This window comes from Perna viridis, chromosome 2, assembly GCF_037379345.1.
Source record: "Perna viridis isolate PV_CMFRI_1.1 ecotype Kerala chromosome 2, ASM3737934v1, whole genome shotgun sequence".
Taxonomy (NCBI): Eukaryota; Metazoa; Mollusca; class Bivalvia; order Mytilida; family Mytilidae; genus Perna; species Perna viridis.
The window spans coordinates 33,264,505-33,288,757 of record NC_142446.1 but is presented as its reverse complement, the minus strand read 5'-3'; the positions used below and the strand labels follow the sequence as shown (position 1 = coordinate 33,288,757).

The 24,253-nt window shown below is 31.8% G+C and overlaps 1 protein-coding gene across 4 annotated transcripts in view; it reads left to right on the top strand.

Moving 5' to 3' along the window:
- LOC148624712 (serine/threonine-protein kinase PAK 2-like) overlaps positions 1–23,694 on the top strand; it is a 36,165-nt gene extending 12,471 nt beyond the window's left edge. For 2 of the 4 annotated variants that reach the window (XM_088567556.1, XM_088567558.1), the window contains exons 3-16: positions 4,003–4,088; positions 8,340–8,446; positions 9,065–9,230; positions 10,442–10,503; positions 11,349–11,465; positions 11,791–11,966; positions 12,838–13,024; positions 14,721–14,813; positions 15,495–15,594; positions 16,989–17,085; positions 17,322–17,421; positions 18,110–18,247; positions 18,803–18,905; positions 19,977–20,116. In XM_088567556.1, the coding sequence (XP_088423682.1) occupies positions 4,003–4,088; positions 8,340–8,446; positions 9,065–9,230; positions 10,442–10,503; positions 11,349–11,465; positions 11,791–11,966; positions 12,838–13,024; positions 14,721–14,813; positions 15,495–15,594; positions 16,989–17,085; positions 17,322–17,421; positions 18,110–18,247; positions 18,803–18,886 (1,513 nt within the window). In that variant the 3' untranslated portion in view covers positions 18,887–18,905; positions 19,977–20,116. Of the gene's footprint in view, positions 1–4,002; positions 4,089–5,680; positions 5,917–8,339; positions 8,447–9,064; positions 9,231–10,441; positions 10,504–11,348; positions 11,466–11,790; positions 11,967–12,837; positions 13,025–14,720; positions 14,814–15,494; positions 15,595–16,988; positions 17,086–17,321; positions 17,422–18,109; positions 18,248–18,802; positions 18,906–19,976 lie in introns of those variants that run through there. The other 2 variants (XM_088567557.1, XM_088567559.1) reach the window with 2 other exon arrangements.
- The last annotated feature ends 559 nt before the right edge of the window (positions 23,695–24,253 follow it).

Sequence of the window (24,253 nt, the reverse complement as noted above, 5' to 3'; positions counted from 1 at the left end):
GAGTGGTGGGATATAATTATTGAAATCAGTGATATGTTTGTAGGTGTAAAACCACTGTTAAAGTCCCATTACTTTAACATTGTTGAATTAAGCAATTTTCTAGGTCCCAATCTTTTTTAAAGTTTGTTAAAATGAACTTAACAGGTTTTATCATAGAGGGGATCTTTTAAAGACTCTCTCATAAAATTTGCAGCACACCTTTAATGGTTTCTAAGAAAGAACAGTGACAGGTACAATGATTGATTGATTGTTGGTGTTTAATGTCCGAGCTGCAATATTTCCACTATATTCAGACCATGAACATGAAATGGATGATAAAATGAACATGAAATGATGATGAAATGAAAAAAAGAATGGGACACAAGGATAATAGGGTCGACAAATTTTGATTGCCACTAGAAAAAGGGAGGGATGGGCAGAGTTGGGCAATTTAGCCTGCTGTGGCAGAGTGCAAAGGTTCCTACTCCTATCGAATATCACAGCAGGGTTCTTTAACATGCAAGGAATGTGACATCTTTCCCACCACTATGGTTTGCTGTCAGGTTTTCCGTATTATAGCCTGACAACCCCAGCATGTAACATGCCAGGAATACCCCATTCCACCACGTGGGGCACACATCCCAGTTGCTTTGTGGGCAGAGCACCTAGCCCCCGTCTAGGTTTCTGAGCATTATTTAGTCGCCTTTTACGACAAGCTTAGCGCTGCTGCAGGCCTATTCTTTTAACACCTGGACCTGCACGGGGCGACAGGTACAATGAACTTTAACAGGTTTTATCATAGAGGGGACCCTTTAAAGACTCTCATAAAATTTGCAGTATACCTTAAATGGATTCTAAGAAAGAATGGTGAAGTGAAAGTAGGCATATATTGAAAATACTACTTTCCTTTTGGAAATTTGACAAATCAATGGGCTTAAGATCTAGACTCTGACAAATTATTCTCTACATCAGAGTTCAAAACTGTTGTATTCAATGTGTATCTGACATGATAAGCTTTCAGATGATACCCAGTTTGCATATACTGGCTAAATCACAAAAAAATATATACTGTACATTCTAGGAACTACTTTGTTTTTTACGGACTACTTTCTGGTATGTGCAGGTGACTGGTTCCCCTTAATAGTGGTTTTATACCAGTATCATTTTCAATTTCATCAAAGCCTTTCTAGCTTTCCTTTCAAACAGAATGAAATCAGTCCAAGTTACTTTGATGTTTACATGAGATTTGTGTAAAATGCTGAATACAAATGTTCTTATGATTTGTAAGAGTTGTATTCCTTACCCTTGGTCTACCGCCTTAAAATGAATGCCAACAGATGTCAGGATCAAACAGGTTTCAGGTTAATTTACATTTAGGTTGAGATAAGTTCCACTGTGTATTTGGTTTGCATTGGGTTGTGCAAAGATCAGTATGGTTTATTTGATGTTTACTAAATCATCAAGGGAATATACAGTGGTTATAGTATCTAAACAGAATGTACAGTGGTTATAGTATCTCATGGGAATATACAGTGGATATAGTATCTCAACAGAATGTACAGTGGTTATAGTATCTCATGGGAATGTACAGTGGTTATAGTATCTCATGGGAATGTACAATGGTAATAGTATCTCATGGGAATGTACAGTGGTTATAGTATCTCATGGGAATGTACAATGGTTATAGTATCTCAAGAGACTGTGCAATGGTTATAGTATCTCATAGGATTGTTCTCATTTGCTTGTTGATTTGTGATATCTTCTTTTTTCAACTACTTATTGGAGAATTTCAGCTTCAACAAAAGGTTGTAGCATGTCACTATCGCATCAATTATTCACTTTATGAAATATCAGCCCGTTTTGATACAGTTGGATTATATCTCTCTAAAGACACATCCTTCATTCAACATAAACTAATAATTTTGGCACCAGCATCTCTTAGTGCAAAATAAGATTTTAATTCATGGTTGAAAGTGTTGAGAATTGATAAGTGTGCATGTACTTGTTTTAAAAAGGGCTGTAATCTAGTGTAATCATAAGTATGACTCTCTTTCTCTCTAAGGATCTAGCAATGAGTTGACATGATAAAATAATTTTCTCTTGTTTGCTATTAGAAATATATAATAGAGATTTACAGTGTCCTTTTTGGTAGTTCTGGCTTCAAGATAGAGTTACCCGCCCATGAATTGTTTTATGTTAAACACTTTGACTCACATTCTACATGTATATTTGTGTTCATTTGTTCTCAGTGCACTTGTTGAAATGTATGTAAATTGTGAAAGAGCACTTCAGCCTCACAGTGCATGGTATAAAAAATCAATGATGAGAGTGTTTTTCAAATTCACAAAATAAAAAATATCAGTAGATTGATGAAATTTGAGTCTTGGAACCAAAATTTTATTATTTTCTTTTTGTAAGAAATGATGTGAAAGAAATTGACAGAATTCTGTGATGGTTTTCAATTAAACTGTCAACTTTAGAGTACGGTATTACTTTTTGAGTCTTGATTTCTAATTAAAATGAATCTGATTGGAATTTATTTCTGTCATAAACAGTGCACCATGTTTTAGTGAACAGTTGCTGGATGGCATACTTCTTGAAGGGTCAGATGAATTAATTTTTATACATTGTCATCTGTAGACACTTGCTTTTTGTGTGATTAGCTTCAGTATTAGTTGGTTTGTCTTTATAAAATTCTATAACAACTACAACTTCAAAAGGGAGGTTGGTATTGATTTTGGGGGTAATAGCCTTAACTGTTTTTAGAATTAAGGGCCAAAAAGGCCTTAAACAAGCATTTCATAGAATTCAACTATATTACTCTGATTATTCCAGTAAAAGCTTAGGAATGTCTATCATATTGTTCTACACTATTCCATACTACAATGGTCAGACTTGAATGGATATTAGGGGTTAAGACTTGATCTGTTCAGAAATTAGGGGCCAGAAACATGCATTTTTCTGATGTCCAGACAATAACTTGGTTTTTATTTTCATTTTGGTAAAAAAAAAAAAAATTATATTGGATACTGTATGAAAATCTGTGTCTGCATTTTTCAATCAAATTTGAGATACTGGGGGTATGTCTTATGGTTTTTGGGTTATAAGGGGTCAAAAGGGCTCCACACTCTTAAAATTGACTTTTTTAATTTTTGGTCCCATTTCGTAATTCTAATTCCTAAAAATTCCTAATTATGGCTAAAATTCCAGATATTTCACTGCTGTCATAGGATTTTTGCAAATTATCCTTGCAGTTTTTGTTTCAGTGACTGCATTTTTGTAAGTAAGTAAGTGCATTCTAATTGTCTATAAATGTTTTCTTCATCATAGGTAATTAGATGTTCTTCTGTTGGGAATTAAAGACATGAATGAAGGATTGAAAATTTTCTCACTGTTAGTTTTTTTATGTAGTAAAATTCCTAATTTTGGCCCCAAATTAAACCTAAAATTTCTTATTTTAAGCCCTAAAATTAGCCCTTTTTTCAGAGAATGGCAATAAAATTATTTGGGTAGTGCCAATTTTTAAGGGTAAGTAGAGTAAGGGGAAACAAACTTAATTTTTATTTTGGCCTGAATTTCACATGATTTTCACCTGAATTTGTGACTGATATTTGTCTACATATGTACAAGTTGAAAGATTGATGCCAATTTCACATAGAATTAGCCTTATTCTTTGAAAACATGAAATATTTATAAATCCATTTAATGAGGTAAACCTAGGGTACTGGACACAACTCTTAAAAGTCATTAGAATGTTTGTATTCAGCATTTTACATCTATTTCATGTAAGCATCAAAGTAACTTGGGCTGATTTCATTCTGTTTCAAATGAAAGCTTGATATGCTTGGGTGAAATTGAATATGATACAAACATATCACTGATTTCAAGGGTTATGTCCCTTACCCTAGGTCTACCTCCATAATGACTTCCATTAGGCTGGCTTGTTTCTGATCTGATTTGTCTGTTTGTCTGTCAGTTTGTCTTTTTCTAATTCGTTTCCTCACATGCCAATCTTTTTTTCAGAGTGGCTGACCTTCCACAGGAACATAAACCTCTTCCCAAAGAACCTGACAGCAAAGAAGAAAAGAGGAGAATTAAAACACCAAAAAGTATGTCATTTCAGCTTGTCAATGAATTCTAAAAAGTCTTAGATTACTGGCATCAAACTACCATAGAATTTTCTTGTTCCAATTCAGGGTTTTCATAATATACTTAACCTTGAAATTTAAACCCCAAAAATTTTGCATAGATAAAAAATAAAAACCGTGAACCATGAACTATGAAACTTTGAAAGACCTGAATTTTTTCAAACTGAAATTTGTGTTAATAACTAAAACAGCTTAGATGGTATCTAATTTTACAGAAAATCATTTGAAGATCAACACTTTATTGGGAGGGGGACCTGAATAAAAATCACAAACTATGATTGTTGTCTTTATAATGCCTTAAATTTTTTTATGTGATTCCCTTTAAACATATGATTAAGTGCTTGTCACCTGGTTTAAGCATCTTCATTTTTGCCAGATTTCTTCAAAGTGGTATGAAGGATATTTCTAACGATGAAACCTTGAATTGGGCTGATTTTTGCAGCAAACCATTGAAGAGGACTGCTTTTTGTATTAAATTTCAAGTATGAAGGTGTTTGGGGAATGTGAAACATGCTCTTTAAGTTTCTTCCATATTGAGTGCTGGTAATGGATAAGTAAATATTTATGCCACACTTGACCTAAAAAACAGAGTATAGGTCTGTTGGTCAATTGTTTTATTCAAATTTTACATGAGATAAGTTGAAAGGAAATGATATGATAATTTTTTATGTTGTTTTGTTAAAGTATACGACGTATTGGTTTTTCTAGTGTTACTTCCCCTTAATGGAGTTGACTTAATTTTTAATATTAAAGGAAGTGATAAAAATGATAAATTTAGATTATATATTGGTACAGAAGGGGAATAAAGGGATAAAGTGCACCCTTTGTATTAATGTCCTTTATTTATTTTTGAAGTTTAAATGGTTTCTAAATCTTGTATAGACCAACAACGCAATACTTGCTATAAGAAATACAATGTACCTAAGATTTAAATTGTCTTGTTCATTTATAGTATTTTACACCAAAAAAAAGGGGGGTTGACAGGGAAAATGGGGTCAGTTGAGTTACCAGAAACACAGCATTTTTTAAGGCTTAAGAGACATCAGAAAGGATGTTCTTCTAAGAATGGGATAATGAACTTTTGAGCTTGAACTTTTAGTACATGTAACGTGTATTTGTATTTTTTTATGATTTCCAAAGGAAGTGTGCTTTTACACTTATTCGTAATAATTAAGCTATATGTCCTTATGGCAGGAAGTTGGGGTTCCCCATGGGATGATTGCATTATACTGATATTCTCTTACCTTTTGTTTGGCAATTTAAAACAAAATTCTTACAAGCAGATATTTGTCAGTCCATTGTGGTCTTTTTTAGTTTATTTCCTGGTAGCTATTTTAGTGTATCTATTGATTTTGTAACATAAAGACCAATTTCCCCCTTGGGACCTCAGTCTGAATTAGTCACTGCATCTTGGATAATACAAAGCAATGGACTAATTAGATAAAAGGGACCCCTTTGAGAAGAAGTCAATTACATTGCTACAATGCTAAATATTGGAATATGGAAATAATTCATACTAGATTAGTAGTGTGTCTACATTTATGGAATTTATACAAGTCATCTTGTGACAAGGAAATGCTCTCTTATGGCTTAAAATATGAATCGTAATAAGAGAAGCACATGGTGAAAATGATTATTTGTTTTCTCATAACTGGATTATTATGATAGTGTTAGAATTGTATTTGGATGATAAATGGGCCTACTAAAGGGATGTCCAGCACAAACATGAAGAAACGTTCCAGTGGCGGAAATTTCTTGGCCAATACATTACGTAGGATTAGTGTTTCAGGTAAAACCTTTGGCGTAGTGCTGTCTGGGACCATTAAGCTATCCATTGAAGTTGAATCTTTTGACTGAAGCTAAACAGGTCGAGTTAAGAAAAAAATCAGTTTTAGGAAGTATCAGGACTTTTATTTTTGAATTATAATTAAATTCCCGACCTTTTATGACAAACATAGTAGACCAAGGACTACTAAAGTATATATCATAACTAAATAGTGCTATAAGGGAACCTCATGCTTTGGACCATAACCTCTATCCCTTTTGACTGTTAACTGTCGAAGGAATTGAGCCATTCATTACAGGCAGTTATTAAACAAATATTTGAGTATGTATTTGAAAAAAAAATGTGGGTCTTGTACATAATAAAAACTTTTCCAGCTACTAGCCTATATCAAAATTTCATTAACTTTCTTTGTCATGTATATAATGTACCGTAAGCAAATTTCCCCAGAATTTTCATAAGCCAAAATAAATTTTCACTAGACTGGGACATAGGGCTTGTGTCTAAAGGCACAGACTGGATATGTGTAATATAATTGGGTTAGGAACAGACAGCATGCTAAACAGGAAATGGTGCCAATTAACACTAGCCTAGCAGAAATCAATTTGGAATCCTAATCTCATTGGATAATGACCCTTCAGTTTTATCAAGGATGAGTCAAGTAGAAAATAACATGAAGAGGGCCTTGTAAAGCACAGATTTTATTCGGCCATTTGTCATTTAATGGGCCTTGTTCAATTGATCAATTCTTATGTGTCATTATCAATTTGAATATGGGATTTGACTCATTGGCCCTTCAAAAGGATCCCTGGGCCAATGGTTTTCTTGTAGTTGGTAGGTGGAACTTCCCTGGCAGGCTTGGCTAAGACTAAAACCTGTAGGACTGGCTCAGAATTGAACTTAAGTGCAAAAATATTGGCGAGTCCTGTGGATCATATACTGACTTAAGGTCTTATAAATAACAACATTTAACATGTTAGCCTACTATTTATTCTGAAATTTCAAGATGTTATACACATGTAGCAACTATCATTGGGAATGAAAGACCAAATTGGTTATAATATGAAAGTGCAAAATTTTTGGTTGGAGGTATTTTTTTGTGGATAACTATTTTGTGACTGAGAATGTAGCAAAAATTACCCCCAGTTCAAATTTTGCCATGAACAATACTTGGTTTTTCCTTTAGTCCACAATTTCTACATACAATACACTTATATTCCATATTATTAAACAATAAAGTAATTTTGATATGTTGTAGTGTATGAAGACACAGTATGATAGTCCATTTATTCAAATAAAACAATCTCCTTCAAAGTTAAAAACGTTTTTTTCAAATGATTGATTTACTGATTGTTTGGGTTTAACGCCCAAGCAGCAGTATTTCAGCTATATTCAGGCGACTTTTTTCAAATGAAGGTAAACTCCTTCAAAACGGTTTTTATGTTAAATTTTTAAAAAATTCTGGTTGTATTATGGCACACGTAACAATCTGTCATCATTGTTGGCGTCTGGTGTCCATAGATAATTGGAATTCCAGACAATAACTTAAGTATAAATATATAGAACTTTATGAAATTATATCACAAGTTGTCGCACTACAAAAGGAAACATATAGAATCTACAATGGTAACGAGTTGATAATGGAATGTCTTACATCGAGTGAAATAAATTTTATAATTTTGATCGCGAGGCTTGGCAAGCTATTCAAACTATAAAATTTATTTCATGAGATGTGAGAAATTCATAATCAACAAACTTTGAGTGTAGATTCTGTTTCTCTAATACCCTAAACACCTCGAAAATACCCAAAAATGAAAAGTATGTGAACTGTTATGATTCTGATTCGTAGGAAACATGTTGACATCACACAAACACAAACATTCCAAACAAAAGAAACCAGACGATTTCAAAGGTTTTTATCACTTCAAATCTCCCTTCATAGTTCTTATTTAAGGTAAGAAAACACCAAATTTATCTCATTTAACTGAAATATAACTACAATGGCAGTCGAGGCAATTCAAGATGGAGTCCAAGACAATCGATTTCTAAGCCAATCGAACTCTGAAAACAAAAAAAGTCACTAATGATGGGAACATATTTTTCTACACTGGTCAAGTGGTACGAAAATTGAAGATAAATTGGAGAAACACATTTTCAGTATGTCAAGACAATAACTTGGTACCTTAATTACATATGAAAAGTAAACTTCTGATAATTTGGTTTTGGTTGTAGTTAAAAGTTGATTTTCTTAAGCTTTTATTGACTTAAAAGTGGTGTGAAAGGGGGGTTAATACCATATATTTTGCTCTTTTTTTTCAGTTTCATTTTAGATTCTATTATCTTGGATGTTGTTAAAATATTGCTACAAAGATATACAATGTATGATGATTTTGTATGGTAATCATTGCATTATACATGTTTACTTTCAGGCACTAAGACAACCAGGTTACAGAATGAAAAACCCATCATTTCATCACCTTCAAACTTTGAACATACCATCCATGTTGGCTTTGATGCCCTTACTGGAGAATTCACTGTAAGTTTTGATTTGAGTTTGTCTGTCTGTTCCAATTTTCTGGATGCATTTTTATTTTTTATAAGGAAAAAAGGAGATTTGTATAACTTCTTAGTTCAGTTGACTTCGTTACAGTAATCTCTCTTGACCCTTTCATTTGAAAATAACTTAAGTTTTTTTAAATGAAAAAAATATACTGATAATTTCAGTTGCACCCTTAGTGAGCATTTGTTTTTTCTGCTTTTATATTAATTGTTATAAAATTCTTTTGGTGTAAAACAGTTAATTTCTGAATTGTTGTCAGATCCAGTGAGTTGAGAATTTGTATACTTACTTCAGTTATTCATGCAGTTTTGTTGAATGGAATGCTATGAAGTCAGATTCAGTATTTCCCCGTCAGTAACACCCAACAGCTGGATATTTTCAAATGATAACAAAGAAATAATATGAAACCACTTTCAACCACAGATCAAAAGCTTAAAAAAGACCCCAAATTCTTTAGAAGCATATTTCGTGTGTGGTCTCATGAAAAATTCTATTTATGTCATTTATATCTTTTTAAATAGTCCATCTTACAGACATCTCCTTTATATAACTTGAAGAATCATAGTAGTGAAAAAACTATTCTTGTTTTTACAGGGTATGCCAGAATCCTGGGCCAAACTGCTGTCTCAATCCAATATATCTAAATCTGAACAGAAGAAGAATCCTCAGGCTGTTCTAGATGTCCTCAAGTATTATGATACTTCAACGAAAGAAAAAGAGGGTTCAAAACCTAAATATATGACCAATATCAAACCTCCTAGTAAGTTGTAGTAATAATGATTGTGACTGCAACTAATACTTAGTTTTTGTATCCATGATATAACTTCACTAACAAGTTGTATATTAAGGCATATTTTTTCACCCAAAAAAGTCAGAATTCTGAAAAAGTACAGTCCTGTCCTGCTCATCCCACAGGCTGATTTCTTAAATTTTCCCAGTGCATACCAAAAAAAAGGGTACACTTATGAAATTGTGATAATAAAATCACCTTTGATTGTATTTTGGCTATTAACATACTTCTTGTCAAAATTTTGCACTGCCAGGAATTATATCAATGCATTATAATTTTGTGTTATACAACACTCCATTTTGGCAAGATATTATAAAAGAAAACAAAACAATTACTGGAATGCACAAGATAAATACCAAAATGAAATTGTAGCCTTTAACAGTGTCACATATTCAAACCATACATGGTTATTTGAATTATGATGATTGGGTAGTTTCACTGTAATACTGAGAACTTTAGACCAGAGGCACTATCAGGGGTGTTTATTTCAAATGAAAACAAATTACTATCAGGAAGTTATTTTATTTTATAAGGAAATACATACATTTGGGCATTAGTAATTGAATTACCTATACAAAAACAAACCTCATAAAGACTTCGAGGGTCTGAATGTTGTACATCAACTTATTCTTTTAAGGACCAAAAAACAGAAAAATGAATAATGGCATTTTGACTATTTCAGAAAATTAAGAAACAATAGTACAATTTTAATGAAAATACTAGTATGATAGCTAATTGGAAAGAGTGAATAATCAAAATATGATCATAAGTGCCGAAGAAGACCTAGATTTAACGAGTGTGCCATACTTATTCTGCACACAAGTTAAATCTGAATATGTTCTTGGCACGAGTGATAATAATTTGTTTTTTTTTTATGATATCCAAATGTTTATCTATTTATCATATAGATTTTCTCACTTATTTGTTGCTATTTTCAACATAGTAATTAATCGACGATTTTTTTTGTATACATGTTGGTGATGTTTTGTGACATTTTGTCGAGAGAAAATTCAAGACTGAAATTACCAAATTTTTGGTGAATTATGGAAATTTTTTACACAGGGAACATTTGGTAAATCACTGCTATTAACATACGTATTTGATGTAACTAAGGTGTTCTGTAAGGAGTAATGACTTCCTATTTCTGTTGAACTATAATAGTTATCTACCCCTTATTTCAGGTGCTGAATCACGAGGACCAACATTATCAGATAAATTCAACACAAATGTTTTCATTTCACAGGTAAGTGTTAGCATCACCATTGAAATACTGTATTGCGGTTATTTTTTGTTGAGAACTAATTTTGGCAATTTTAGTGGTCTTTCTAAATACGCCAACATAAATTCTTCAAAAAATTTACTATTGGCTGTAGTACATAGTCCACCACTTATCATCCGCCAAAAGTTTTCATATACCTATTTGCTTCAAAATCAAATTTTACACCATCCATATGGTACTTTAAAAGTGTCCCTTGTGTATTTTGAATGAGATAAGATAAAAGCATCTGCCTTGTAGAATGGCTCTCTAAAAATGCTTAATGGATTGATTCCATATTTGTTAGGATGATTTTTATGAAAGTGTTAATGTGCACACTTAACTACTGTAATGATTTAAATAATTTTTTTATCAGAGGTTTAATACTTATACAACTTCACAATTCACCAATCATGGTTGATATGGCCTACTGTATTATTGTTCGTTGGGTATCGATTTTTGTAGATTTTGTGGTTTCAGCAAACCACAGAATTTGGTTCCCAATGAAATGAAAATATCCCTTTCAAATGTGTGATAGAGTTGTCATACCAATGAATTTCAAGAATCTACTAATTTGTGTTTTTTCACTAAACCACGAATAAAAGTACTTTCATAGCATTTTGTTTTAGGGGCATTTAAAAAAAAACAACTTTTACATGCAGTAGAATTTTTGTATGCATCGTACCTGTTTTTTGACAGACATAACATGGTATATTTTCCATCTACATATATATATACTTTGAAAGTTTCTTTTTAATGGGACTTTAAAGAAAAAGAAGAACTTCAATACGTGATTTTGAATACAGGTAAATTTGAATGTTTTGTATTTTCAGCAACCAGCACCGACTGCTAAACCAGAAAACTCAACAGGACCCTCAACTCCTGAAGAGGAAGAGGAAGAAGATGCTCCTCCTCCAATAGCAACACGACCAGACAAAACTAAATCTATAGTGAGTGAATAAACTTCTTCCAACGGCAATTTGCACAGTTAAAAATTAAAACTATAGTGAGTAAAAAATCCCTCCAACAGCAGCTTGCCCAATTAAAATTAAAATTATAGCGAGTAAAAAATCCCCCCAACAGCAGCTTGCCCAATTAAAATCAAAATTATAGCGAGTAAAAAAATTCCCTCTGACAGCTACATGCCCAGATTAAACTTGATAATGGTTTGAAAGCCAGATAATTTAAAAAGACAGTCTGCCAAAAACAATTTTGTACACAGCAGATCCTTATTGTGAAACAATTGATTTATGTATTAATTGTTCTGTTTTTCAGTATACTAAACCTGTAGAGGCGGATGAAAAACAAAATGGTGCAATTGCTGGAGGTAAAAATGACAAGCCAAAGAAGAAAAAAATGACTGATGAGGAAATTATAGAAAAATTACGGACTATTGTAACAATAGGAGATCCTAATAGGAAGTATACTAAGATGGAGAAAATAGGTCAAGGGTATATATGTTTTATTTCTCACTTTCCTTGTAGTTTGATATTTGAAAAGTGAAAACTCAGGCCACAATTTCTTCCACTTTACTGCAGTTTTATCTGGGGTCCAAATTTACTTTAAACAGTAGAAGATCCTGTGCCTTTCCAAGTTTCAAATCAAGTGTCCACTTGAAGAAACCAAAAGCCTTCAATAAAATTTCAATACAGTTGAAGATCACAGACCTAGGTAAATGAAATTACAAATGTCCTATTAAAAGAGTGAGCCCCTAATTAATCCCTATATTCTGATCCCTTTGTGTCTGATTAGACTGGTTCCCTTTTATTAATTTCTTGGTGCACCTGATTTTATATTCTTTCATGTATTGTGAAGTCTGTGTTTCTCGTACATTTGTAGGAGAGGCCTTGTTATAACCATGAACAGATGGTCATGGTTTTGATGTCAGGTCCTCCAATAAATTTGTTGGATTTGAAATTGAAATGAACTTATCATAACTGAACAAAATTATCAATAAACAAAACTTTCTGATAGAACATGATAACATGTGTCAAATGGTTTTTCATTTCTTTTGTATAAATAAATGACATGTATTGATGAACTAAAAATTTAGAGTAATGATTATTTATAGCATTACAAAAAAACCTAAAAATGATTAACAAGTGTATTAACCACACCTTGACTGTGTTTTAGAGTTTTAAAACCTCATTTCTACAAAAAGGTTGGTCATGAAAAAGACATTCCAATTACAAAATTCTACATACAGTACATTCAATTGTATCTTTACCTCATCTGAATTTAACTTGCAATGGGTAATAGAAAGTGTAAATTCTAGAGCCTTAAAATTCATAACATGTTTAAAATGATTTTTTTTTATTTCAGGGCATCAGGAACTGTATATATAGCAATAGAAGTAGCCACAGGTCGCGAAGTTGCAATAAAAACAATGAACTTATCACAACAACCTAAAAAAGAACTTATAATTAATGAAATTTTAGTGATGCGAGAAAATCAGAATCCTAATATAGTTAATTATCTTGATTCTTATTTAGTTGGAGAGGAATTATGGGTAAGTTTTATTTACATGTAATATTATACCCCTACTCAGTATAAGTGGTATCACCTTGTCCTTCTTTCTGTTCAATTTGCAATTATCTCAACTCTCGGTGAATAGATTGATTTCAAATTTGGTATGTGGCGTTAATATAAAGATGAGATATATAAAGTAAGTAATTTTGATTATTATATGATTTCATCTTTTCCTTTTGTGAGCCATTTTTATACACCTGTCTAAGAGGGGACGTATTATGGTATACCGTTGTCAGTCCATCATCCACACTTTGTTTCCCTGTAATGAATTTTTATACTTAAGGGGGATTTTCAAGTTTTCGGACAATAACTCAAAAACACTTCACCAACTATTAATGAAACTTTGATGAATTATTCATATCCATTGACGTAAGCTCCCTTTCGACTTTTATAAATTTCAGATTTTTTCGTTTCCATGTTATGAATTTTTATACTTACATAAAAGGGGGGATTTTCAAGTTTTCGGACAATAACTCAAAAACACTTCTGCCAACTATTAATGAAACTTTGATGAATTATTCATATCCATTGACGTAAGCTCCCTTTCGACTTATATAAATTTCAGATTTTTTCGTTTCCATGTTATGAATTTTTATACTTACATAAAAGGGGGGATTTTCAAGTTTTCGGACAATAACAAAAAAAACACTTCTGCCAACTTTCATGAAACTTTGGTTAATTATTCATATCTATTGACGTAAGCACCCTTCCGAATTGTATTAATGTCAAATTTTACGTTTCCGTGTTATGAAGTTTTACTCTTTAAAATAAAGTCGGAAACGGCTGAGGAAATTTATTTGTTGAAAAATCGATGAAAATGGACCATTTATTATGATAGTGCCCAATTTTTTGTGCATTTTTTATATACTTTTTTAGGGGGTGGGGGGAGGATATTCGACATGGCTCACAGTATTCCTAGTTGATCATATATAAATTCATTAAAAGCATGAGGACAAATTAAAAGGGCAACAGGTGTATCATGCTCTTAAAGTGCAGCTCTTTATGCACTATATGGAATAAGTGGGTGTATAGCTTCAAATGGCATTGTAAAACACAGGCTATACAGTCTTCCATCATGACAAAAAATCCACTAAGATGACCATACCAATCAATTAAAACTCTGATGATTCTTTGTACCTGTATGGATTTTCGCTGTTAATTTTTACGATACACATTGCATTTCTGAATAGAAAGAAAATGTGGAAAAACACTAAGTTTATGGTTAATACAATTTTTTTCCCCTAAGATTTGGGTTAACATTAGCTTCAGTGTAGCTGGTTATTGCCATTTAAATTCTTGTTCAACTTAAATAGGTCAAAGAACCCATTAGTGCTATGTTGAAGGTGTGCTGTGATTGGGATCTGAGGGGCCCTGCACTGTCAGTCACATTCAAGCTGAAAACGTCCAGTATAATCAGAACTGTTCACAATTAATGATAAAGAATGGTCAGTTAGAATTCTGAAGATCATTGAAAATGACTCTTTTTCAAAATGTTTATCCCAGTCAGTGGGCTTGACATTTTAAAGAAAAGTCAAATGTTACCGGAAGATTATAAAACTCATATAAATATAAACATTTGCAAATACTTGAATGAGCGGGGCACATGGGTCGTGCATTGTTTATACCAGGTTTATAATATCTTCTATAGTGTCAGGTTTTGTTTTCTCTTTGTACAGGTTGTAATGGAATATTTAGCTGGTGGTTCTTTAACAGATGTTGTGACAGAAACATGTATGGATGAAGGTCAAATTGCTGCTGTTGTAAGAGAGGTAATGTATCCCTCGAAAAAATCATTATGTTAGGTTTTATGTTTATTTTAACATAGATGGATATTGCATTTTTTCATAAATATTTCTTGGAGCATTGTAAAATTTTCTCAAATGTATAGTACATTTACATTTACATTTACATTTACATACTCATACAAATGATAATAGAATGAAAACAAAGTATAAAGTCAATGTTTATGTATACAGCTAATTACATCAAAAGTATACAGGATTGAGTGCAAAATACGGTGGAGTTATTTGTTGGAAAGATTTTTAGGCACATTTGATTTTACTCTTACTCCATATTAGAATGACCTTTAGTAATGTATTATTCTTCTAGAATATTTGACTTATTCCAGCTGAATCACAGATAAGCATTCCATCATTTGTCTGTTTAAGACTTATTTGTAACCAATAGTAGATTTAATTATGAGTTGGTTCAAACTGAAAAATTGAAAAAAAATGTAAATACAGAACTTAGTTTTCTAGACTGAAATAAGAAATGATGATCACCAACCCTTAAGTCAAATCAAGTTTCAATTCCTCAAAATCTTTATAATTTCCCCATTAGAAGAAATAATTGTACAATATTCAAGCTCTATACAGTTTTCCTAACAATTCATGTTACATTATTCAAGCTCTATACAGTTTTCCTAACAATTGATATGCTTGTTCTTCCAGTGTTTGCATGCTTTAGAGTTTCTCCATGAGAACCAAGTGATACACAGAGATATAAAGAGTGATAATATACTACTTGGAATGGATGGCAGTGTCAAATTAAGTAAGTCCGTCATAATACTGTGATCGTGATGAAAAAAATGACGGATGATCAGAAACTAATGAAAAAGAGGAGAGACTCAAGGCTATAACTTACCATTTTTTTGTCTGATCTTGTTTCCCCTTGGTCTGTCACTGAGAATGATAATGATAAAGTATGTGTACCATTTTTTATACATCTCAAAATTTGCTTTATGTGTTAGCAGGGCATGTTAGTCCTACTTGTATAAAAACATTTCTTCTACATTGTTATAATTTCTTAAAGATTTTACTGTGAAATTAACATACTGTGAAATTATTATTGTTCATGGGGCACCAATTATAATTGTTTTCCTGGGAAGGCCAAACCATGAAAATTGGTTCCCATCGAAGAGGAGATTTCCTTTGATGTGTGTACTGAAAATATCAAAACCATGGATCCAAAACGGTAAAAATTGCTGGTCGTTGAATGACAAATTTTGCAAATGTCTGGCGACCATTTTCCAATATCAGACATAAAAAATTGTCAACCTGTATAAATTTCTGTCTGCGTGGTTGTTTTAGTGCATAAACATCCTGTCTACCTGTCTTCTAATTGTTTATTGGAAATAAATTGACAGGTGCATGTCAATTTTAGCAGATGTGCAGCCACCTGCCACTGTGATTTACCTGTAACTGATCAGTTGATTGCATAATTGAATTTACAGTACACCTGCAGCCCCATTGCGTAAACGAATTAATGGAAGTGACTCAGACAATTTTCATACATTTATTACTTGATTTATTAAGAAAAAGATTGAGATGTCCATCAATCATTTTCCCGCCAGTCTTTCAGTCTCAGATAACGAAAACACATATGGTGCTGAAACTACGAAACATTCGTAGTTTGTTATTATTAATTTGCCGATTGAATCTTTTTAACACAGAAGTCAACAGCCCATTTAAATCAATATACAGAATGTATTTGAGATTTTTTTTTCACAGTCAACTTTTTTTTCATCACTCGGAAGTTTTTGGCTGTTTGCCGATGTGATGAAAAAGTCTGAGAGATACGATATTTTGTTTACATGTTGGAACGTCCATGTGTGGTCAAAACTGAACTCATTCACTCGTTCAGATATTTTATAAAAGACAGAATATGTGATGAAATAACACAAATTCCAATATTTATCTTAAAATAACTACATGTACAAGTTTTTTTTTTAAGTTTTCCGATCTGAGCATGACTGACACAGACGTCTGATGACCGGCATGGGATGTCAAAATTTCCAGACCCTTGATCAAAACCACTAATTCAAGAATACACAAACTTGTGTTTCTTCCCTAATCCCTGAAAATTGGTATCCATGAATTAAAGTACTTTCACAGTATAATTTTTCTCGTGGAGACAAAAACTCAAAAGAAATTTTATGATTTCAGCTGATTTTGGTTTTTGTGCTCAATTATCGCCTGAACAGAACAAGCGATCTACAATGGTTGGTACACCATATTGGATGGCCCCTGAGGTTGTTACAAGGTATGTTACATTTAAAGCCTGCTCATTTAAATATTCTATGGGGGTGATTCCCGTAACAAATTTTACTTCCTGAGGATGTCCAGTATTTTTTCAATACTTCGATTGGTAGTCAATCTTTAGGTCCAGTAGACATATGTTTGAATCTGTTAATTTCAATGTTTGAATGTCCAGTATTGTCTCTCAGAATGTCACACACATAGACTGTTCTTCTGTGTACCTTTTATTTTTCATTACAGAAAACAGTATGGTCCAAAGGTAGATGTTTGGAGTTTGGGCATCATGGCAATAGAAATGATTGAAGGGGAACCACCTTATTTGAATGAAAACCCACTTCGAGTAAGTAGAAAAAATGCACTATTTTACTGATACATTTGTTATATCAAATTTTCTATACACAATAACGTGCTAATTCCTAGTAGTGTGAAAATACTGAGAACAGGATAAAAGGGAAAGAGAAAATAAAATCTTCCAAAAAAAAAAAAACAAGACAACATCAAATCATGCTGAAAGAAATTCATAGCGTAGCCTATAAGTTGTGGAATAATGTTTTGTTTCTTTATAAACTGCTTTATTTACGCCTTACAATACCTGATTATAACAGAAAGCCTGTTCAAGTAAGCATTTATTGTATCACAGATGTTGTCAGATGTAGATTTCTTGTTTTTTTTTACATTATAATTGTAAGAGGAAGACATTTATTGCTATAGGTAGCAATCTACTCTTAAATGAATATGGAGGAGAAACCTTACATTGAGGAAGTGTTCCAGGGATTGAAATCTCTCTTTTGTGGGAAAATTTTGATAGTTTCATGCATCATATGGAAAATATAATGACCAATAATATCTTGAAACCTCCTCCCATCATCTAAATTCCTAGGTATATATCAGTGAGCAATTTCTTATTTCTTTATGTCTTTATAGTTTTACTTGTACAGACACATTAAAAAAAAAACATTATGTAGTACCCATTAAAGACAAAATAAGATGCAATCATAAATTGATTTAGTGATATTGTTTTTTTGTAGGCTTTATATTTAATAGCCACAAATGGTAAACCAGAGATAAAAGAAAAACACAAGCTATCTCCTGTGTTCCAAGACTTCTTGGATAAATGTTTAGAAGTGGATGTAGACAAACGTTGTAGTGCTTCTGATCTCTTAAAGGTAATTAAAGCTTTTAGTATGTTTATGCTATTTTGAGTTGGATGGTATGAAGGGTCTTGTTCTCTCGGTACTGTAGTTAATCACACTTCTCTTAAAAACTCTTTAATGTTACAGAAGTAGTGTTAGATATTTGTTAAATGTTGACTGATCTTGTGTGCAGTGGTTATATTCACTATTTCAAAGCTTTTACACTCCTGCCTTATTCAATACTCAGTACACCCGATTTTTTATGTAAATTGCTACACCTCAAATTAACAGATGCTAGTGGTATCCAACAGTCTGCCTGTACAGTGTTCTGGCACTGAACTCTCCCAACTTTCCAATCACCCAGGGCAAGTGTTATTTTTGTGGTGGGGGAATTTTTTTTATATGTTTCACTTTGGCAAATAGAAAAAAATGAATTTCTAAAAGGATTTGTTTAGTTTGGAGAGCAAACTGTAAGTGTGGGAAAGCTATCTTAATTTAGAGTTTCCTCATAGAAACCTGAAATTAAGAAATTTTAGAGTACTCTCTGTAACTATTCAACTTTTCATTTTCTTCTGTTTTTTATTTTAGCATCCATTTTTACGATTAGCCAAACCATTAGCAAACTTACAGCCCCTGATTTTAGCTGCCAAAGAAGCTCAAAAAGGACATTAATAGGAAATTTTCTTATAAGGTAATTTAAATCAGTAGGTTGTTAATTAAGAGTAACCAAAGGAATCAAGATTTGAGCGATAATCAAAAAATATAATCCAAGGATAAAGACTAAACAGGGAAAACAGACTCACACAACAAAGGAGATGAAAAACAAAAAAAAAACATGTACAAATGAAACCAAAGTAAATGAGCAATCTAGATTCGACAAAAAAACTTGTAGCATGGATCATTTGCACCACTATGGTAAGATCTGAAGGTAAATAAGTAATCCAGATTCACTAAAAATCTTGCAGTATGGACCATGTGCGCCAGTAGGGTAAGATTTGTGCATTTGGCTGTGGAAAAGTGGAAAGGGATGCTATCTTAACCGAAAATACTGTGATTTTGTTATTTTACTTATACATGTATAATATCAGTCTTCTTAATTGTTGTCGAACATGTTTTATGTGCCCTTCCAGGGGAGAGCAAAATCATGGTCGCATTAATACAGGTTCATTTATCACAGATTGTAAATAGTCTTTAAGACATGTTATTGTTGAATACAGGTTGTCGTTAATCCAGATTTGATGGTACATGTTTTTCAAGATCTTGACTCAAGCACAATAACATTATTTCCAGCTGTAGAGTATTGTTTTGATTGACATTCAGTGATGGGAATTTAATAATATAGAAACATAAAGACATAATTTTGTCTTCCTATTTGTAATGTGTACATATCTATTAGTGGTGTAATTTGTAACATAGAGGACAATTTTTACATAATAAAAAAAAATCTAATTTTGTGGGCAAATGCAGTTGACAGAAAACTGCAATTTTAAAGGTTGGCAAAGTTAATTTTCACCAATATATCTCAGCCAGCACAAAAGGAGAAGTGTGGTTCTCATATTACTGAATACAAAAATAAATCTCAGTAACTGCACCATGAGTTTGATTTTAATTATTTTGTTTACATAGTTCCTAATAATAGCTTTTGAAACTTAAGAATTTCACACCAAGTGAACTACATGTTTAAAAATGTTGAAACTGCAGACAAATAGTCTAGTAAATTGAATATAATTTAACATGTGTCAATAAAATCTGTACATTTCAGGTTAACATGTGATGTATGCACAAATTAGAACTCTGTGGAGATTTATAAAATTGTCTTGACACAAAAACCCATTGGAAATCAGAAGAGAAACTGCTTCTTGGATCCCATGGACAGTCAGTAAAAAAATTGGAATATGGAGTGAAAAACTAAACAAAGGACTTTTTCATGATAGAATGCACTCAAATTATACTCTTGTAGACCAAAACTACAGCTGGTTTGAAATTGGCCATTTCCATCTGCCCATAGTAGGAATTTGTTTTTTTTTTACAAAGAAAGGGCTTCATCATTCAAAACAAGTTTGCAGAGACTGGTAGCATCTTTTTTGCAAGCTGTTGCAGTTCTAGCTGTGGGTCTCTTTCACATATTTGTATAGAGCTTTTGACTAGAGACTTTTTTTGAAGATAAGAATATAAGATACTGCTAAAGGTTACTTTTTTTGGTGCTTAAGGAGGTAGACCTAGGGTAAGGGATACATCTCTTACAAATTATTGGAACATTCGTATACACCATTTTACATCAATCTCGTGTAAGCATCAAAGTATCGTGGACTGATTTCATTCTGTTTCAAATGAAAGTTTGAAAGACTTCAGTGAAATTGAATGTAATACAAACATATCTTTGATTACATGAGTTATGTCCCTTATCCTAGGTTTACCTCCTTTAGTAATTATGATATAACCTTTTGATATCAAAATTTTTTTGAGAGGATTATGTTTGTTTTATGTGTACATTGTGCATGTCATCAGTATGATATGGAGATTTCTCCAGAATGTGTCTGTGTCATTAATTATTTTCCATCCAACTTTCGGTAACAAAAAAAAAACTATCAACTAGATGAATTGAAATTTTCTGAGATAGGTAGAAGGTGAAAATAACATCAAAGGAATAAGAGAAAACAAAATGTGAATTTTGTTGTCCTCTTCCACAATGGGGGGTGTAAATGGCATAATCCTCTACAGCTGTTATTGTCTAGTTAATATTCAATTAATCAGAATTCTGCTTTTATATCAGTTTATTTAGATTGAATCATTATACAATATGGAAAGATTATGTAAGAAAGTTTAAAGGTCACTTTGAATTTCTTTACAAAATTAACTGTAGTCAGAACATTTAAGAGGTTAAGATAGATACAATATAATTTAATATATGTATAGTTGTTAAATTATGCAACATAGCTTTGAAAGGTTTAAGATTTTCTGGATTATCTCCCTTGTTTTACCTTAATGTTTCAAAGAGATGGTTTCACTTTGTTTCATGTGTATTCGTCTTATTATGGCTTAATGCAAAACTGCTTACAAAAAAATATGTCCAAATGTATTTCATCACAAGCTCTTGCACGTTTTGGGTTTGATGTGAAATTTTACAACTTTTTTTCCCATAAAAAAACTATCTTGTATTTTAAGGTAAAATGATAATATTTAGCTTGTGGGCCCTTTCATAGTGTAATTATTTTCAATCTTCAGACAATCATTGTGTTTATCAAGAGCTCATATATGTATTCATTGTTTATGGTGCATTTCAATTTTTTGAACAATTTTGTAACTGTAAAAAAACACCTTGTACACAATTTTATTTGAAAAATGTGATCCATAATATAAGTTATGTTGCTTATATCATTTTGGTATTATTCTGAGTAAAAGCAACTTTCAAGGTCAATTACTTTTTGTCCGATTATTTATATTGACAAGTGTCACCATAAAAATGGCGGTTTTTACTGTTTCATGATTCATTGATTTTAAAATAAATATATATTTCATGTATGTATGGAATAATATTACCAGCGATATTGAGAAATTGCATTGCTAAACATTTCTAGCTGCTGTCAGAGTAAATACAAAACAATTTTCATATTTTGCCATCTAATAAACAGTTGAGTAGTACTTTCATAGGTATAAGAATTTAGTAAAATTAAGTGGAAACTTTGTGATGTAACGTTGTAAATGTAGTGGTACTAAATTTTCATACCATTGTAGACAGAAATTAATATATTTGTTAATAAAAGGCATACCTATAACAAGTAAACATACGAAAGTAAACATATGAGAGTATGTGTCAGGTTTTTTTCTGAAATTTGGAATTCAGAAAAACCAGGAGGGAGATTTTATTAGGGCTGATTCAGAAAATGCTATGGCCCATCTCAGGAATGAACTTTTGTTTACTCACCATATGAATATATTAAGAAATATACTGGTATTGGCTTCATAGATGTTTTTGACATTTACACCACCACATACATGTATTTGAATAAAATATATATGTCTTTGAGGAGATCAAATATTTTATGAGACCCTCAGCAGCTTTGCCTTGACATTTTTAAAAGTATATTTTAGGTTTCATGGCAAAGTCCTTAAAATTGCTCTGTAAAAACTATGGACCAACAGGAGCAAAGTTAATAAAATTATGCATGTACATGTACATGTAGTATGCCCATAATGATAGATGTAAATTACCTTAAAGCAATTAACTTGAGAAATTAGTTGTGATCTTTTTATAACGAATGAATCTCTTCTTTTTTTTTGAATGCTAGTGCTTAAATCTTTTTATGGTGCTATTTTTAGAATGTCAAAACAAGGAGTAATAGTGCCTGTGTGTTCTCTCAGGATAATTTTATTTGGAGATTATTAGTCCTGATTGAGGATGGCACATTCAAGTTTTACAATTGACCTTATTGTTTTTTTTTATACAAGATGTTTTATTCCTTTTGTTAAGCATTGCTGGTTTTAGTATTTTTGATATGTATTGAGTATATGTAGGCGATACAAACTTGGAAGATGAAATTAAGCCATTTCGTTTTTTACTAGTATAGATACCAACTAAATTCAATCAATATTCAAGAAATTCAATATAAATACCCCTGTTATACTGTTAAGTGAGAGAAATGATCATAAATGGATAGATGATGGATGTCAGATATTGTAACTTGATCATGAACAACGATTTTGTTTCTTTTCAATAAAAAAAAAATGTTAAAAATCCTCCTGCAATAATTGATACCTGTGAACTATCATTTGTTTGACAGTGTGAGCTAAATGAACAAAGTAATAGATCTTCTCTACAGAATTTTACTTAGGTGGATTCCTTTAATTAAATGATACAATTTTATCAACTTAAACTAAAATTCATAGTAGCAGATTAGTAAACTTTTGTTATTTTACCTTTTTATTCTGTAAAAATTAAGCATTGATTTGTACAATTTAAACCCACCAAATCAGAAAGTGTCTGCCCAAAATTATAAGACAATGTACATTACTTACGTTTACCTAGTTCATTTTGTTGTATTTTGAATGTATTTACTGTTAGTGGTATAAATGAGCCAAGAATATGATAACTGTAGATTGGGTTCAAAGAGGAGAAAAAAACACACTCTTGTTACTATGCATAATGTGTATGTTATCTTCATAAATAAATAATCATGGTTTAAAATAAAAATTACTATTATGAAAATGGGCATGTGTTGAAGTAATTTTGTAATATTTTAATTAACATGTAGAAGACTTTTTGAATTCTTTCTGACCCTTTCTTCAGACAATGCATATTGTCTTCCTGGGTTTGATCTGTCAATAGTGTTTACAGGTTGTTGCCATCTTTTATGTTATGTGTTTCAATCTTCTAGTATTTTTAATTAGACTGGCAATCTGGACGAATTATTTACGATTAGATTGACTTTGACCATTTTTTCTTGAAGGAGTCTAGGATATTTTGTTGAGAATTTTTTTTTTCAAATAAACGCAAACAGCCTAAAATTTTTATTCATATTTTAAAACCAGTACATTGCTATTTAGTGAATGGAGGAAATGTTAACCAATTTTTAATTCTTTAGGTGGTGTAGTAAAATAAATCTTGCTTTAAAAAAATATCTGATGACCCCCCCCCCACCCCCCTCTTCATTAATAAAATGGTTGATTCCTTAAACATGTAAATGTTTCTGTGTATATGTACAGAGTACTAGTCATGATTGTTCCATTCATGGACTTAATACATTACAAATAAATTAATGTATTGATACATCCTTTTTTGCAATCTATAAATTAATCAAATTAGTCATCATTTTTTTTAATGATTTTGTCATTTATTTGAACAAGTTTAATATTTAACTTAACTTCAGAGAATTGAGTTGGTACCGTCATCTTCTGATTGTATTACCAGTATCTGATTAACTTCTTTAGGTAGTTACAATGGACAATGGAGTTTCTATTGATTTAAATAAGTATGAAATAATATGAAGTTTTAATCCTTGTCAATTGTCCATATTTCCTTCCCAAGAAAGTTCACCAGGT